Source organism: Danio rerio, chromosome 3, assembly GCF_049306965.1.
Source record: "Danio rerio strain Tuebingen ecotype United States chromosome 3, GRCz12tu, whole genome shotgun sequence".
Lineage (NCBI taxonomy): Eukaryota > Metazoa > Chordata > Actinopteri > Cypriniformes > Danionidae > Danio > Danio rerio.
This window is the reverse complement of record NC_133178.1, coordinates 39,703,454-39,723,552: the sequence shown is the minus strand read 5'-3', so window position 1 is coordinate 39,723,552 and position 20,099 is coordinate 39,703,454. Positions and strand designations below refer to the sequence as shown.

At 35.9% G+C, this 20,099-nt stretch overlaps 1 protein-coding gene across 4 annotated transcripts in view; it reads left to right on the top strand.

Moving 5' to 3' along the window:
* Nucleotides 1-545: 545 nt before the first annotated feature.
* Nucleotides 546-20,099, top strand: part of smurf1 (SMAD specific E3 ubiquitin protein ligase 1) — a 78,323-nt gene continuing 58,769 nt past the window's right edge. For 3 of the 4 annotated variants that reach the window (XM_073936122.1, XM_021469369.2, XM_005164115.5), the window contains exon 1: nucleotides 546-818. In XM_073936122.1, the coding sequence (XP_073792223.1) occupies nucleotides 764-818 (55 nt within the window). In that variant the 5' untranslated portion in view covers nucleotides 546-763. 4 annotated transcript variants of the gene reach the window in all.

The window sequence follows — 20,099 nt, the reverse complement described above, 5'->3', positions numbered from 1 at the left end:
CCATGCATCTATCTATCTATCTATCTATCTATCTATCTATCTATCTATCTATCTATCTATCTATCTATCTATCTATCTATCTATCTATCTATCTATCTATCTATCTATCTATCTATCTATCTATCTATCTATCTATCTATCCATCCATCCATATCTATCTATCTATCTATCTATCTATCTATCTATCTATCTATCTATCTATCTATCTATCTATCTATCTATCTATCTATCTATCTATCTATCTATCTATCTATCTATCTATCTATCCTGTATTTATTTTATTAATAAATCCTTTTTATTGTTGTTTAGATCTATCTAATCTTAATAACATTTGGTCTACTTAAAAAATACATCAATTCACTTCAGCTGACGTGGCTGGAAAAACACGCAAAGCACGAAATTTCATAGCATAATTCGAAATCAGGACACACATGACTAATATCCTTTTTTACATCACACAACACAAACGGACTTCCAGCGCCAGGAAGAAGAGCGCGCGCACGCCCAGCCGCGGGTACGTGCACGTACAGCTGTACTAACGTGATGTCAGAACGCCGTTGAGCTCAAAAAATGTTAGCCTGTGTTGTTAAGTCTGAAAGCTACAGGGGATTTGCCAGACGGAAATAATACCGTTTTATCGCCGAGAAACACATGCACAGGCCACACGATCGCGTCGCGTGTTTTTATACGTTTTTATATCCTCGTGAAGCGAGCGTCTTGGGTTTATCCTGAGAGAAAGTTCGTTGGTTTTTTTGTGGGAGTGATGTCGAATCCTGGGACTCGAAGGAACGGGTCAAGCATCAAAATCCGACTGACAGGTAAAACACCCTCTAATACGCTAATTTATCGCTTTAATGTACTAATTTGTTGTTAGTTATCATTTTATACGTTTGGTTAGCTTATAACTGTGTGTCGGTCGCAAATGTGTGTAAAACGCTAAGCGAGGATCCTGCTAGCTTCTGCTGAGGCGAGTTGCTGCAGCCCTGTCTCTTCATGCTAAACGCATGCTAACACGAGAAGCATCCCTTTTTTATTTAATAAACAGCACAATAGTCAGTGGACCTGCTTTATTTGCACTTGTGTGAACGTTATCAGCCGAAAGCAGCTCCCCGTGCACAGTTTGTTAGGTTGGATTAGTCATAAATCAGCTGAGTATAAACCGGATGAGGCAGAGGCAGCTGTTTTCTCGGTTTCCCCTCATCTGGACGCCAGTGTCTTCGTTGTAAATTAAGATTTTAATACGTGACAGACTGTTCATTAATGTTTTGCTTATTGCGCTGTGCTTGCTTTCGGAAGTAAGCTAACTATGGGGTTGATCTTTATGTGATAGTGTACTGTTTCACAATCCACAGATGGGTTTTTTGGGGGAGGATTTTTTTCCTTACTCTTTTGAAACCGCTCTTTGCTTGGAAACGAACAGGATATGATAGATGCATACTGATCTCATTGATATCATCACAGACATAGTGACAGTGCCCTGGAGGAGTGCTTTTACAGTTGCCTTTTTATTTTTTTAAACCAGATCTGATGTTGACTTATCAGTGCCCTTTAAAGCGTTTGTGGAATAGGAAGACTGGTAAACGCCAAATGACAAGGTTATGTGGTTTGCATTTTATTATAGACTCAGTAGAGACCAGATTAAACGTTTTATTCTTTATTCTTGTATATTAGATTTTAAAAGTGAAGTTTCATTTGTAAATGTTAATGCCCTTCATTTATATTGAGCAGTGTGTTTGTTACAGTGGTTTGTTGATTTTGGATGTAGTAATGATGTGTACCCTTTGTGAAGCTGCTTTATTATTATAATTATTAACGAAGTAAACTTGAATTGAACCGTTTTTATCTTTTGTTTACAGAGTACAACAGTTCATTGTCAATGTTAGCTCAGAGACAGCTTTAAAATATACAACTTTTGCAGTAGTTTGGTAAATGCTGAAATGAACGTTAATGCTCTGCTGCGGTTCAGTCATTTATTTTCATATTTGTCTTCATAATGGTATGAAAAACTAAACGTTTTGGCACATTACCATTAACACAAACACACAACAAAAGGAAACAAGCAAAAATGTGATTATCATGATAAGAAAGTGTTTTTAAAATGCAAATGCTTGTGGTGTTTTAGTCAAATATAACCACATCAGATATAAATTATAAATGAAGAAAGTTTATTTCACATTAGATGATATCTTTCATGATATAGTTTTATTATGAGGGTAGTTATTCCAGAGAATTTACTAAAAGGTGTGCAATAAATAAGCTTTGTGAAATAACTAAGCTTAAATATTTAAGGAAAGAAGATGACTCAATCTTGTTAGATTATTTTTGTATTTTATTTTAACTTTACTATAAATATTGTAAACCAAATATAACTTTTAATGAACGAATTACACTCTCACATTTTCACAGTTTTATGTGGACAGACCTTATTATTATAAACATTTCACACATCATCTTCTGATACAAAACTATCCTATGGAAAAAAAAAAAACTTTATCCCTATAACTGCCTGCTCTACCACACGGTTGACCATCTTTTTACTGTTTTAAATAATCACCGTTAAAGTCATTTTAAAGAGAGTTTTAAAGAATGGTTAACACAATACAGCATTGTTGGTTTACAAAGAAAAAAAGAAAATCCTGTCGCACCACTTCGGCATACATCAAAAAAATTCATGTGGTATTCAAAAATGTTTATTTTTTTATATTTTAAAATATAAAATAGTCTTAGACTTTATACTTTCATATTTTTCATAGCATATGAATTAATTTCTGTAGTTTTACTATAAATTAACATTTCTACCATTTTTGTACATGTTAATATTGTAGAAATTATGGGATTATGGTAAGTTTATGGGGGAAAAAATTGATTTAGTGTTTTAACTAGCGACATTACGAGTTAAGAAATGCAATCCAAAAATATTTTTCTTGGTGGGCGGTTAAAAGGTTAAGGAAATATCAAACTGTTTTTTTTTTATTCCTTTAAAAATGCAAAATAAAAACAATTCAAGAGTTCAGATGCTAAAACCTCTATGCGCTGTCTGAAATGTCCATCAAAAATAAACTTTTATTTTTCAACCTCCTTTGTTTATGTTGAATTATTTTACTTTAAAGACCATAAAAATGACTTATTTGCTATAAATGTGTTTATTACTAAACTTACACACAGGAGCCTGAAAAAAATTCTCAGTTTGAAAGAAAATTTCAGATGGCATTTTCTAGGTTCTTGCATTTGAACTCCTCAATTACAATTCATGGATAAATACTGAAACTAAGTGATCAGTTCTCGTTGAAAAAATTAAGCGATTGGCAACACTGCCAGTCTCCCATGTAGTGTCTTTCTTGGCCTTATGCATAATGCTTGTGAGTTCGCCACTCCCACTTATTTACATTTGGTGGTATACACAGAATAAAATAAAATTAATATACACATTTCATGCCATAAAGATGATTTATATCGTCATATAACGATATGGCCGATAAATGGTATTATATCAAATCGCAATAAAATTGATGTCAATAACAAATATAAGCTTGGAAGTTTTTTTTACTCTATATTGATCTCGGAGCCAATCACACTGCAGAAATGTGCAACAATGGGAATCTAAAAGTGTATAGATATTAGAGATGTACCAAATCTGGAAGCATTATCAACTTATATCGAAATATTTTTGCCATGCGCTGTAAAAACTGCTGGGTTCTACATAACTAATTTCTGTAGGGTCAAAATGAAGGAATTAAGTTTAACTTATAGTTTTCACATTTAAGTGGATTGAACATAAAACAATTAAGTTGTCCCACAAAAAAACTCAAAAATTGTGTTTCCGCTCCTTTTGAAAAAACGGAATTTATAAATACGTAACAAACAACAAACATATTTTTTTGAGCGTATCGGCTCTTTTCATAGCAATAATTGTAAAATTCTGTAACTTTTTCTCTGCCAAAAGTGACCAAGCTTACGTGCTCCACAGCGGTCACAATTTATAACAGTTTAAGTTTGAAATGTAAATTTTTTTACACCCAAAAAGTGGTCACAAATGGAGTCTAACTATTTCAGAAGTATAATCTAGCGCCATAAAATTCCCTAATACAACTTACTAAATAAAAAAATGCTATTCGATTAATTTGATGCATTCATTTATATAATTTAAAATTTTTTAATCTGAATGAACTAAGATTACCCAACAGCGTTTTTCTTCTTTAATGTGAAGTGGATCATTTCATTAATGGCCATTGATTTATTATAAAGTGAGTTAGTTTGCTTTTTATGTAGATGTACAATAATTTACTACATAATCCATGTTCCCTCTTTTTCCTGAAAGAACTATTTTGACATCCAACATTTCACTCTGAATGCTTTGATGGAAGCGATTACGACACCATATAAAGACATTTTGTTCCCACACAAACAAGAGAGCTCTGAATGAGCGGGGCTTTACTTTACACAGATGTGTTTGTGTCTCGCAACATCTCCTCTGTGGCCACTTGAGAGTTTGTTTGTGGAAGAGATGTCCACAGCAGAGGTGGCGAGCTGTCGGGCTGCAGACAAACCCAGCGCCTCCAGCTGTGCTGCTCTCTCCCCCCTGGGCCCATGAAAGGAATTCTAATTGGTCAAGGAATGTCTGTCTCATGAAACAATGAGTGTTGAATCTCCTCAATGGCCGCTTCACTGTTTAGACTCGCAGGGCGTTTAAGTCCAGAGGATTTAGGTTACGAAAGCTTGCAAGATTTTTATCTGTATGATAGCGATCAGTAGATGCAAAAGTGCTCCCTTTAGGCATTTGGAGGGAGAGCACATTGTTTTTCACTTTTATTCTTGTTTCCTCTCAGATTGGGTATATTTGGAAGAAAAAAAGGTTTTTGGTAAGCACTGCATCTAATTCTTGTTATAAACAGTAGTTACCTAAAGATATTGATAAGTTTGGGAATCATATTGTAAGTGGAATTTTACAGACTTTAATGATCAAATATTAAAGACACAGTTCATGTGTTCGCTCTTATGTTGTGAAATATAAAAGAATTGTCAGTATAAAGAGAATTGTCTATGGGCTCGAGTGTTGTCGTTACCAAATTTCTTAAAAATGTCTTCTTTGACTCTAGAAATCCACAGGCATGAAATGACATTAAGGCCCCGTTTACACTAGTGCGTTTTAGTTTTAAAACGCATAAGTTTTGCTACGGTTACGCCATCCGTCCACACTACGCCGGAGTTCTCGAGCGCCGAAAACGGAGCTTTTTGAAAACGCTGGAGAGGCCGTTTTCATTCTAAAACGCTGCTGCTCCGTCTTAGTGTGGATAGGGAAAAACGGAGACATCTGAAAACGGAGGCGGGGCTGCAAACGTTCGCCTATCTGATTGGGGCTTTTCCTCAATATTAAGTAGCCCACACACAGTTCAGTCTCGCATCCTCTTCTTGTAAGTTAAGACTTCGCAAGTTTGATCAAGGCTGCAGTCTCCCCTTTCTCAGTTTGATATGGAAAACATACGGAGGACACGGGTAAATCTTCAAAGGGAACAGTGTACTTTATAACTCCATTCACATCACCTTGGCTATGTTGTTTCACTTTCTCAACAATAAAATGTAAACATGATTTAAGGAACTGCCTATTTTCTTTTTAATATTAGCAACTTAACAGACAGCAGAAATGTTGAGGCGTCGTGCTGCATATATGGGCGTCATCTTCACTGTGTGGATATTTATAACAAAACGGAGCCTATAACAACTGTTTCCTTTCAATTTCAGTGAAAATACGAAACGCACCCTCTCTTTTGCTAAATATCAGTTTTAATAATCGATAATTATAAAAGTATAACATACAATAAGTTTATACATTGTAGGAAATAAAGGCAAGCGATCAGTCAATGTACCTGGATTAATCATTAACTTATCTTTGCGCTTAACCAAAACATGTTACCCGTGAACAAGTAACTTAATAGATTCCAATGACCAAAGTCAGGGAATTGGCCTATGTCGTTAGATAAAGACAACAACATGAATGAAATATCACGTTTAGCAAATATAGTGAGATTAGATCCAGCGGGAGATGCGTGATGAGCAGTCCGACAAGCAGAGCTCTCATCTGGGTAGAAATGCTGGAGCGCTTGCCCGAGAGTGTGTGTGTGGTCACGTGATGTGCGTTTTCAGCGTTTTGGTGTGGACGGAGAGCTGTTCAGAGACGCTGGGAAAACGCGAGTGTGGACGCGGATCGTTTTCATTCTACAACGCCGTTTTAAAACTAAAACGCACTAGTGTAAACGGGGCCTAAGGGTGTACTCACACTATGTACAGTTGCCTTGAACCGGGCATAGGCACGTTTTTCCCCTCTCCCGTCTCCCCGAAGGCCCGCACTCACATTACATTCGGGCCTGGGCACGCTTACGTCATCGACGCTGCGCTGTTCAGTAAGTGCACTCGCTTAGCACAGTGGAGATTTCTTTAGTTATATCGTTTAAGTTGTTTGATATGTAGTGACACGCTTTCAAATATTTAGCCGAACAGATCAGCCACTTTTGACGCTCATAAACAGTCATAGTCCACGTGCTGCAGGAATTAGGAGGTTTGCTGAAGGTGTGCAGCTTTCGTGCAGTGATGGGTTTGCGTCTTTAATAATCTACGACAGTTTGCGACCATTGAACCGTAAGAATGATTGATAAATCCATATCAAACAGTCCGTTAAAAGTCACGTCTCTCTTTCAGTTTTGGCCCCAAGCACGTTTTGCTCTCACACACAAGCGTACCGCGCTATTGCCCAAGTGAACCACGCTCTGGCACACTTCTTCCAACCGGACAAGGGCTGGCCAAGTGAACCGTGCCTGAGCCCAATTTAGAGTACTCGCACCTCTCAAACGATCCGTGAAACAGGCCTAAACACGGTTCGGATAACATAGTGTGAGTACGCCCTAAATTGGTCATCATTACTCTTCTTTTGAATAGACTATCCTAAGTGCCCATATTCTAATATTTTTAGGTGTCACATATAGATTTGCAGGTATCCAAAGTTAAAAAGAAATGAATAAAAGTTGTGCTAGAATAACAGATTTGTCTCAAAATGTGAACACAATATCAACAAATTAGAGAAACTGATGTCTTTGAGAGATGATCAAAGGAGACTTTGTCCATTGGCAGCCAGTGAAAACTCTACGTTGTAAAAGTGCTGGCTTTCACACAACGGATTTGTGTTGGCACAACATGAAGGAATTAAGTTAACTTGTTAATTTGAACAAATTTAAGTGGATTAAACTGGGCTGATAAATGATATAATATTGAATCACGATAACATTCGTCAATAACAGTGATAAGCTCTGGACTTTTTTTTACTCTATATTGATCTAAGAGCCAATCATACATCAGAAATGTGCAACAATTGAAATCTAAAAGTGTTTTGATATTAGAGATGTACCAATTTTTGGGCCACTGAAAATTTATCGGTTGAAAATATGTTATGCAATTTAATGGACTCTAATTTTTGTGGCTTCAGTCATTGTCGGGATACTCTTAAATCTGGAAGCATTACCAACTGATATCGAAATATATATCATTATCAGGGATTTAATGATGCACCTGACTTATGATTTGATACGATTCATGAAGTTAATGTCTCAATTTTCGATTGAGTCTTGATTTTTAAACAAAATTATTTGAAACAAATTTAAGTTGAAGAGCATTTTCATCTTTTTCTTAAATGCTGCACATTTGTTTGCTAAATATGATATTTTCTGCAATAACTAAATTGCTATTTTAAAAGCAAATAAAAAGAGAACAACAAAAACCAAAGACTTATCAATATAAAAACTAAATCTGTGACTGCTGGGATTTTACATTTTTAAAAAGAAATATCAGCATATCTATGTTTTCTGGCATAAGCGGAGGTCTTTGCACATTTACAATGTTTTTTGAAAATAGACATCTGGGCAGTAGTTTTCCCACTGTGCTTCATATGTGCATCATATTCGTTCTTCTATCAGTGTAAGTAAATGTCTTTGCAGTACTTGCACTTAGTTTGTGTTTGTCTGGCGCATCTTACTGCTGTCATTTTACTCTGCCGCTCCACCTCTTCCTCGCTGCTAAAAAGCGAGATTACGCCTATAAACACAGCGCCCCCCTCGGTTCAAAGCATGTATCACGATTCATTTAACATTTCAACCGGTTTGAATCGTCACATATTTGACCGATTTTCAACCGACTCACGTTGAATCGTTACATCTATAATCATTATCTTTTAATATGCAAAATATTTATTAAGAATGCATTTCTGTTAAATTGCTCAGCCCTAGATTAAACATAAAACAATTAAGTTGTCGCAAAAAAAAATTTGTGTTTCAGCTCATTTCAAATAAGCAGTTTGAACAAACAGCAAATGTAATTTCATTGAGGGGTGACATGATGTGAATTTGTTATAAATTTACTCTGTTAGTTACTGAATGAAACTGGAATTACCATTGACCTGGTTTAATACTTCAGCTTCTGCTCTTTCTTTTAAAAGACAATATCTTTATTCATCTTGAACTCTGATATTTAAAACCATGCAATTCTATTATTTTCACACTCAGAAAGCTACTTTCCTAGCTGCAGAAAGGGTAATATTAAAAAAAACACAATATGTGTACTTTAATGTTTGTTTTGGTACTTTTTAAACAATTATTTAATCATTCATTCTCCTTTGGCTTTTTTTTCTTATATATCAAGTGGTTTACCGCAGCAAAATGAACAGCCGACTATTCTGACACATTGTAAAACCCAACAGTCAACTTGAAATGAGTGTAGTTAACTTAAAATTTACTGAAGTTAATTCTACTCATTTGAAAAGAGTTTTGTACTCGGTGTTGAAGTTAATGAGTTCATTTAATACCTCATGACTTCAACTTAAATAGAGTAAGTTTACAGTACTCATATAGATTAGTTTCTAACTCAAATGGTTTGTTGCAATCGGTTTCCTCAAATGGTTTGTGTTTCTTTAACTTATTGAGTTTTACAGTACTCTGTTGCTTTGAGTTCTTTTCATTTATTGGATTTTACTGTGCTCAAATAGCTTTTTTAATCTCAAATGGATTAAGTTCACAGTCCTCATTAAGGGCCTACTCTCACTATGCCATCCGTACCGTGCCCAGGCCCGTTTCCCGGATCGTTTGAGAAGTGTGAGTGTGCTGAATCGGGCTCAAGCACGGTTCACTTGGCCGGCCCTGGCCCAGTTGGAAGACGTGTGCCTGAGCACAGTTCACTTGGGCTTTGGCGCGGTACGCTTGTGTGTGAGTGCAAAAGGCGCCAAAGCCGAAACTGAAAGCGAGACGTGACTTTTAAGGGACTGTTTCATATGGATTTATTAATCATTCTTACTGTTCAGTGAACGCAAACTGCCGTCGTTTATTAAAGACGCAAACCCCTCACTTCACGTCAGCTGCGCGCCTTCAGCAGACCTCCTCATTCCTGCAGCACGAGGGCTTTATGATTGTTTATGAGCGCCAAAAGTGGCGGATCTGTTCGGGGAAATATCTTACTGCGTGTCCCTGCATCCCTAAGGACTGTTTGGCGAAATATTTGACGGCATATCAAACGACTGAAACAATATAACTAGAGTAATCTCCACTGTGCTGCTGAGTGAGAGAGCGCTTCTCACAGCCCAGCAGTGATGACGTAAGCGTACCGAAGCCCGTTTGTGTTGTGAGCGCGGGCCGTCGGGGAAGATGGGAGGGGGGAGAAGCGTGCTTTGGCCCGGTTCGAGGCAACTGTACCTAGTGTGAGTACGGCCTAAGATTAGTTTTTGAACTTAATGGTTTATTGCAATCGGTTTCCTCAAATGGCTTGGGTTACCTCAACTTTTGTGCATATGTCTTACATAGCTGATGCCCTTTCCAGCCACAACCCAGTACTGTAAATTTAAAATAATTATTTTGAAATATTTAGATGCTGTTTGTTGTGTGATTTTTACTTTTGATGGACTTTTCACACCCTTTTTTACTGGGAGAATCCAGCAATTGGCCCTTACTTCATTTGATGTTGGAATACTACAAACAAACTCAACTTGCTAATGACATACCTCAGTGTAGCCACTGACTGATTGAGGGCAACGCAACTTTAGTTGGCTCATTATTTTGTTAGTTAGTGATACATGAATCTGATTATTTCAGTATAAACCAAAGAACTGATTCTAGTACCCAACTGCAAACTGTGATCTTTTGGTAATAAAAGTGAAAATAAATGTTTTTGTCAACTTGCTTGATTTACAAACTGATTCCTAGTAGTGTCTCTGTTTTTTTTATAGTTTAACGCCATCTGACAAGCGTTAACAATCAACACCTTCACACTATAGTGTCTAGAAGGCTTTGACGGCAGTACGCTTTTTTTGTGACCTTATCAACGAGGGGTCGTAGACAATACCCCATTATGCCTGAGGATGACAATGCAGTGACCAGATCAAGTCATTGGTTTCACAACAGATTGAAGATTAAATCATTGTATCTTTCTGCTATTTTTTACTGTAAATTGACAGATACCATTGTTTAATAGCGTAAATCATGTTTTATTTCTTTATTTAAGTAATTTGTTCAGATTTGTCTGCATCTGTTAATGGTTTCCCCTTCTTTGTTTCTTCTGCTTCCATCAGTATTTTTGTATCATGTTCATCTTTCTTTGTTCTTATGTTTCAAACAACAGGAAGTGCAATGTTGCTATGGAAATTGATCTTTTACATGGTAATACAGATTATTTTTTAAGTGTTCTAACAATTATATTCTGAACTAAATGTAACAATTGCTTATTTCTGGTTTAATCCACTCTTACATTTGTTCATTTTAGTGTCTTTGGTGTAAATGGTTTAGTCTGAATATCTGGTTTGTAGAGTTGAGTTGAATGACATTCTAAGCCTGATTATACCAGTCGGTTGGTAAAAAGAAGGGCATAATTCTGTAAATATTTGTGTCATCATTGAAGCATGCACCTCTGGCTATTGTTTTTATTTTTAGCCTGCTCCAAAGTTATTGCCTTCATCATGGTTACAGAGTAATCAGGGAAGAAATCCAAGTTTCTTATTTTTTTCTCGTTGTTTCCTCATTGGAAAGGTCTTTGCTGATAATGCCCTGAGAAAGCACTTGACTTGACTGCGATTCACCCTGAAGGCGTTGTGGATTAGTTGGGTTGTTTGGCTTTTATTCTTGTGTTAATGAATAAGGCAGTCTGGATGCAACTGTATAAGAATGCGCAACATTACCAAGTGCTTGATTTGTATTCTGCCTTTATTATAATTGCATTTTTAACTACTGCTGTTACTTTTTAAACTCGCACACTGGAGTAGTAAACTAAGGTCATGGACATTCAGGCTTTAAAACACATTTGCTTCTTACTGCAAAACAACTGTGTTTAACTTGTTGTGTTAGTGAGACTTGTACTTTCCAAACCTGTAAAGATACTCTGATTTGGCAAAGCTTTTCCTAAAAATCACTAAAGACTAAACTATATGTTTGTTGTAGCTAGGGCTGCACAATATATGGTTTTAGCATTGATATTGCAATGTGCGCATCTTCAATAGTCACATCTGCAATGAGTTGTTATTTTATAATGACCTGGAACCACATTTCAGATTAAGATTTGAGGAGTCATGGCAAATTTGAACCCTAGTAGTGTGAAAGATTTTCATTTGGATGTGTTTTAAGGAACTGTGACTAAGATATCAAGTGAATTTAAACCAAGAAATTCAATTTAACAATGATTAAATAGTATTGTTCTTAGGCTCCACAAAAACATTAAAAGACAAAACTATTTTTAAAAATTATTTTTCTATTATATTCACCTGTGCTTGCAAATTGTTTGTTTTATGCAGATGTATGAATTCTTAACAAGTAGAGTTATTTAGGTCATCTATTGTAAAATTACACTCTTATCGCAATGTATATAGCAGAAAAACAAGATATCGCAATGCCAGTTTTTTTTTTCCCCCAGTGTCATGCAGCTCTAGTTCTAGCACAAAATGCATACTCCAGGTGTGCAGTTCAAGCTAATCAAAATAGATAGCGGAATGATTGCTAATTATTAAATGCTTTATCTTTTTAAATTGACAAGACCAAAAGTTTACATTTCTCAAAAAAGGAATTTTAAGTCTCAATACAAGCTACAAAATTATACATATTTTACCTTAGATTTGTGAAATGTTAATCTAGTTGATGTTGATTTGGCAAAAGTGTTGAGTTCGGTAACAGTCAGTTCTAGAATATTAAAAACTTCTATTTTATAAAAACATTTGACCTCTGTTGAGTATATTTTTAAGCACCACTGATTAGCAATTATGTTCATGTGCTCAACAGAAATGACTGTGATTGGCTGTGAGAGGGTTCATCACCCCTGACCACTGTTGACGCCCGAGCATTTTAGGCCCCATTTACACTAGTGTGTTTTAGATCAAAAACGATCCGTGTCCACACTAGTGTTTTACCTAGCATCTCTGAACATATCTCTGTCCACACTACGCCACCAAAAACTTATATCACGTAACCATTCGCACACTCTAGGCATGCGCATTGTAGTATAACCAGAAAGCATGCGTCTCGCTTGGCATTTGGTTATTGTTAGTCAACAAACGCCGGTTGAACATTAAACACGATGGCAAAGAAAGCAAGAGGTATTTTTGTGGACAAAGGACGAGGTTGAGTTGTTACTAAAGGTAACAAATGAATCCCTGCACAATGGCGCCTAAAACAGACAATAGTGCAAACAACGCTCCCATTTCTGTGCCCATGTTGTTGTTTACAGTACTGTCATTTGGTAGCGTTAAAGCCATGTGTTATAGTCATGTGATAGGGGCTTGACGAATAAGGGAAGGATAAGCAATGACACAAAAGCCCCAATCAGGTAGTGAATCTCAGCAGTCCTGCGTCTGTTTTCAGATGTCTCCGTTTTTGCTCATCCACACTGAGATGGAGCAGCAACATTTCAGAATGAAAACGGCCTCTCCAGCGTTTTCAAAACGCTCTGTTTTCGGCACTCGAGAACTCTGGCGAAGTGTGGACAGATGACGTAACCCTAGCAAAAATTATGCGTTTATAAATGAAAATGCATTAGTGTAAACGGGGCCTTAAACTTGTGCTGGTCTGTCTATGGCTGACATATCAACTGATATGAGTACTTGAGGCGGTATAAGATTGTGACAGTATGATAACCTTAAATAAAAATATCACGGTTTCAAGGTATTGTGCTTACTGCTATAAATAAGTTATTTTTAAATGAAAAACAAGTTTTTTCTCGCATTGAATAAAATATATTTTGTTTTAAAAAACATTTTGAATATTTTTACTTTTGCCCTAAAAACTAAATAAAATAGTCACAAAAAAAAAAAAAAAAAAAAAACTGTACATATATGTACGTAAGCACTGTATAACAGAAAATTCGGGTGGTTTTAAACGCCGACTTTTCCAACCCGCAGTAAGCCTTAGGCCCATAGTGTACTTTTAGTGTACTACTGAAACACTAAGTTAATGTTTTGACAGTAAAAGAGTGTTTTAAATATTAATTAAACACTTTAGCTAAATTTTGATTATTGAATGGTTCATTTATTTTCAAAGTAATTATTTGTTTACTTATTATCCCCCTTATTAGTTCATAGTTATCATTTGTACTGTAAATATACTTAACTAACAAAGGTGGACATCTTTTTCAAATAAAAAAAGAGCTTTCTCTTTTAATTATTTACGATTAATGAAAGCAAACCATTTATGGTTATTTAAGGAGTATTTTAAAATAATAACAAACATCGCTTGAAATTAAGTCATCTTGTGAAAAGGTCACATTTTTTTAATAATGATAAAAAAATTCCATGACAGAAGTTGAAAAGTGACGTTTGAAACATTTATAGCTATATGAATATAAATGACATTTTCTATGTTTGCTCAAGCTGATTTGCTGAAGCGAAAATGTGGATGGTACATGAGTGCTGACCCTGTGAATTGCCGCTGTTTAAAGAAAATCATTTATATGCAGCGCACCATAAATGAGAGAAGGCGTGAGTTTATTAAAAGTCTGTCCACACAGGCGGTAGTATGTTTTAAGATTAACAGGAATAGAAAAAACTAAATAACCAAAATGGGTAATTGCGTCGGTTATAGGCATGGGTCCGTATAAGATTCTGACGCTATGATATCCTTGTATAAAAATATCCCCGTTTGACAGTATTATGATCACTGCTCTAAAATATGTTCTTTTAAAATGTCTGGGTAAAAAAAGTTAAAGTTATTTCCCCCTTTGAACACAATGTTTTGGAGCAGTTAACATGATCAAATAATTCAAATTACTCCTTGACTTCTGCTGTCTTCATTAGATTCAAAGACACAATTTTCTTTACAATTTAAAATGGCATCTTTGGATATCTTTCTTGCTGGAGATACTGTTGTACTAAAAACTTAAAACGTAAAAAAAAATTACATATTCCATAGGAACGTTATAAAAGATAATGATTAAAACCTTGACTTTTCCATACCACGGTATACCTTGAAAACGGTTATCGTCCTATGCCTAGTCGGTTATAGGTTATTATCACCCAGCCCTACTTTAAAATGAACAAATAACTGTTTGCCTTTTAAAACTTTCACCCAAGAGCTAAATCTGTTGATGATATTGATTACACATTGATCAGAACATTTTTGTCATGATCGCACAGCTCTATGTATTTGTTCTACTAACTGTATATTTGTTTTTGTTTTCAACAACAAAGTTAATTAGTAATTATTTAATAAAACAATTAATGAAAGCTGCACATGACCCTTTGGATATACATATTGTTTTTGACAAATTTAGCGATTTCGGTTTGATTTGCAATAAATGTTTTAGTTTCGCTTCAGCTCAATCACTCCTACATTGCCTTATACTGTGTTGCTTTTTTAGGTGCTGGTTGTTGTATTTTTCCTAGAGCTGAACGATATGGCAAACATTTATATCACAATATACTTCTTAATTTCAGTCGATACGATATAATTCCTAAATATCAATATGAACAACTTTAAAAAGACATGAAAAAACTGCCAAGAACGCACACAATAAATGTCTGTACCTACAAATGTCTGCAAACTGAATTTGCAAAGTCTATAATACCTCCAGGCTCTTATAACTTTTCTTTAAATAAAAAGTACAAAAAAATTATTGTTCTTTTTTTATTTGTATTTAGCCTTTACAAAAATATATATATAGCTTGACCAACGTGATAGACAGAAACTTTTATCTGTTTTTTTTTTTTTGTATATGCTGAATATATAACAAACAAAATAATACCAAAATCCACATGTTAAAAAAAAAAAAAACTAAAAAGGATAATAATTTTAATAATAACACAAATCAAAAAGAGTATAGGCTACAATAGTATTTGCAATAGAAAAGAGCAGTTTGAGTATATTCATAGTTTTGGTTGCTTTTCATCTTGAACGTCCTTTAAGGGTTCTATCTGTTTTTTTATATTTGTGTATGTAATTACCTAATTAAATTAAAAGGTTTAAACATAAAACAGTTATTATATGTTTTATATAGTATATATAGACTAATATTTTATATAACACATTTTCATTATTTAACATGTTTAATACCTCTTAATCACATTCTTTCTATTTCTTCAGCTTTGCAATAACCAGATTCCTGATAATGCACGTGTTGATAAGAGGAGTTTGATTTAAATCCTACATGGCGTCTCATAGCCATCTGAGTTTGGTGTCGGGAAGGTGGATGGTGAGGCGACAGGTTGGTTTAAACCTTTATGATGCATCATGTTCTGTCATTGCTTATGACTCTCAGTATGTTCAGTCGGGCGGAACAGATTTGATGTGTTCGCAATATTAGTCGGCACTTTCCCGCACATTTTGCAGAGTAACGAAACTATCAGTTTATCAGAACCTAAAAAGCCGAACAACTTCCACACCACTGTATTTGTCTTTCCTCTCTCATCAACTAATTCGTCTGCATTCTTACATGTGGAAGCTTGTTCCCCCATATCTGTATTCAGGGCACTCATTTTGTAGCTTTCTGCGACGAAGTAGCTTAACCAACTTCTGAGCGCTGGCAGTGGCAGCATGTCAGTGACTTGCGTCATCACGCAAGTGAAATTACTGTCATTCTGAGCACGGCAAGTCAATGACAAACGATAGAAGGTATAAGATCTTATATATATATATATATATATATATATATATATATATATATATAATAAAACATACCTATGCAAATGTATATCGAAATACTGGAAAGGTTTTAAAAATCATATCACCGTTATTGAAAAAAAATCTATCGCGCTATATAACGATATCGAATTATTGTCCAGCCCCACGTGTTGGCAACAATTCTGCCACAGCTCTTACAAATGACCTGTTTTTGTTTGGTGTCTTTGATTTGAAACGAAAATATTTCCATATTATCAATGTCCTGTTTTTGTTTGATATTAATTAGTCTATAAATGCTTCTGAAGCAGCAGACGCTATAATCCCACTCATCTGCGATTTCCTGTTTGTTTGTTTTTTTTATCGTGGGCATTCCACATAGTTCTGTTGCACTATTCTTATTGGCCAAACGAAAGTGTGCTCAGTCAATTGACTAGTAAGGCTGTCACAGACGGCAACATTTACTCTGGGTGGTGAAAATTAAAAAATATATATTCATATTGTGATTCGATTTCGATTATTTGCACAGCGCTATTGTGAATATTCAAACCTTTATAAATCATTCTTAGCAAAATGAATCATAACGTCATGACTATTCTGGAAACATGCTCTCATGCACTCTTTACTAAAGGAGTCTTTGTCGGTTAAAAAGAGCCCTAACTGACTCATTGAATAATTTATTTATTATATATTTTTGTATTTGTCAATTCCTAGACCAAGTACAAAAACATGATGTTCTAAGGATGCTTCTTGGAAGGTCGCTAATGCTTGTTCTTTTCTCAACTCAAACATGTGGCACAAAAATGGTATCTGTGCATTTAGCCCTGCAGTGTAAATACAGCCATGTTGGCTTGACCAGACTCTATTAATGATTTACGAAACAACCCATGTCCCCTTGCAAACTTGACTTCTCCATGTGCCGTCCTCCTCCATGTTTGCTTGTCCAAAACATCTTTTTTTATAAAGCCTGGATTATGCTTTGCGTACAAGCTGTAGCATGGCATAGTCAGCTACTATGCCAGGCATTAGGCACATGCAGTGTGAAAAGAGGCTTATGGCCCCTGTGACTGAGAGCCTGTGCTGGATCCAGAGGGCCGGACACTGGGGAATCCTTCTTATTCATTAAGAAGCACGAGCAGCATTGATCTGCTCTTATTGTTTTTTTTGTGTCACGTGCTGCCTGCTCGCCTGTTTCCTCTCTCTCCTCACCCCTGTTCTTATCTTTGTGTCTCCCCCGTCCTCCCGCATGCGAGTGTTTCATGTTCATGGTTGTCTAGGTATGTGGAGTATGTGGCGGCTCAGACATTCCTGAGAGTGATTTTGATGGGAAGTCCGGGTGATTTCAGGGTTTGTTTATTGCTGGATGCTGTTTATTCGGATGGTCTGCAGCAAAGTAAACTGACACTATTGATCAGAACCTGGCCGTCACCCGTCCTGTGCAAATAAGTGGCTCTACGGAACTCAACGGGAAAGCAACGGATCCTTGTTCTACAGAGGAAGTGTGCTTGAGTTTGTGTGTTTGTTTGCTTTTAGAGGTTAGCTGCTAGGATTCCACTCCTGTGAGGTAAACTTGTCGCAAAGGAAATGGGCAAAGGCATGATTTCATGTTATTTATTCTTGTTAGGGATGTGCAGGTCTAGTTGACTATATGGTATAGATCAGGGGTGCCCACACCTTTTTTGTATGAAGGGCCAAAAACCAAATATCATTGAGAGCCATGGGCCAAAGGTAAATATACCCCTATATTACATGTTATATACATATTGCCATGGGTAAATTTCCATTCCCCCCCCCTAGTATTTCAAAATAAGTAGAAAACAGTACTCTAAATCATAATAACTAATGCTGTAGCACTTTTTAAATTTATAACTCATTGCAATAAACACATAAACATTCACATTTATAGCATCCTGGAGTTCCATGTTGAATACACTAGTCAAGCAGAATCTGACTTCAGCTTGATTTGCTCACCATTGCCGGGTGACTGTATGTACATTTAAACAGATTCTGATTAATTTACACCGTTTAATTGAAACATTTAATTTCAGTTAGCTTTTAACAATAAAACAACAAACAAAATCAAAGGGTTACATTAAATTTGAATTGACAATCTCAAAACCATCCCCATAATACTTCCTCTCTTCTCAGACAGAATGGCGGTCCAAATCAAAGGTTGCCATGGGCCAACTTTTGCCTGCGGGCCCTAGTTTGGGCATCTCTGGTATAGATCCTAGGGTTGTACGGATTACTGGCACTTCGGTGGCACCGCAATATGGCTCCAAAATACTGGCGGTCCCACTGTAGTTTGTCAACAGTTGTATCGTCATCAATTGTTCTACGGTAGGTTGCATCTTGAAAAGGCACTAAAATGCTCAAACGTTTGTGCCATCAAATACTCAATAGACCACTTTATTTTTTTATAATTACAATAACAACAAAAGAGTCACAGTATATTAAAAAAAAGCAGAGAAAATCTTCAATAATAAGGGAATTCTAAATGGAATTGAAGTATTGTGACATAAAATATAGTATTTCCTAGAGCTGCACAATTAATCGTTAAAAGATTGCGATCTCGATTCGACCCCCTAGACCAGGGGTGTCCAAACTTTTTGGGCCGAGGGCCAGATGCAAAAAAAACAACGTTGTCGCGGGCCAAATTTTACACACATCACACAGACACGCATACAGTTGAAGTCAGAATTGTTAGCCCCCCTAAATTGTTAGCCCTGTTTATAAAGCCCAATTTCTGTTTAACGGAGAGATTTTTTTCCACACATTTCTAAACATATTAGTTTTAGTAACTCATTTCTAATAACTGATTTATTTAATCTTTGCCATGATGACAATAAATAATATTTGACTAGATATTTTTAAGACACTTCTATACAGCTTAAAGTGACATTTAAAGGCTTAACTAAGTTAATCAAGTTAACAAGTTAAGGTAATTAGGCAAGTTATTTTATTACAATGGTTTGTTCTGAAGACTTAAGGGGCTAATAATTTTGACCTTAAATGGTTAATAAAAAAATTAAAACCGCTTTTATTCTAGCCGAAATACAACAAATAAGTCTTTCTCCAGAAGAAAAAATATTATTAGAAATACTGTGAAAATGTCCTTGCTCTGTAAACATCACTTGGGAAATATTTAAAAAAGAAGAAATAAATCAAAGAGGGGCTAATAATTCAGACTTCAACTGTGTGTATATAGACAGACAGACAGACAGATAGATAGATCATAACAAGAACTGCTGCTTAATTGAATGCATGTAATAGCGACACCCGGTGGTTATTTATTGAATTACGTTTATTTTTGTATAGCGGGCCAGATTCTATTGATATTTATAAAAAGCCTCGCGGGCCGCCACAAAACTGGTTGCGGGCCGCAGATGGCCCGCGGGCCGTAGTTTGGACACGCCTACCCTAGACGATCTTAATCAGCATTTTTTCGATTCTGTCAATCATATTTTTAAGTTCAGGAGAGAAGAAAAGGCGACTGCATGAGTCTTTTCATTGTTTCACACACGTTGCTTAGTGACATTGACACCTTCAAATAATGTTGAATGAGTCACATACTGTATTTATAAGGTATAATTCACCTAAAAATGTCATTTTTGTCTTAACATGATGTTTTCGCGATCGGGAAATCACACGTGACATGAGCTGCTGACCGTGAGCTGTTATCACAGAGAGGGCGCGCGCTTAATTATAGACGCGCACGCGCCTACTTAAGTGAACAGAACCTGCATATGTTGCGAGTAACGGGTAATACAGTTGCAACTAATATTCAGTTTGTGGCACAGAGTGATCGCTTGGGAGCCGCACTTGGCTACTGAGTCAAAATGAAACCGAAAGTGTGCACCTCATTTAAATGATCGTATCGCATTTTAGAGTTATGATTACAACAAGCATTTGAAATGTTTTTTCTTTCATAGCAAACCCAGTTGTGCATGAAAATAAAGGTTTACAATGTCAGTATAACTACTC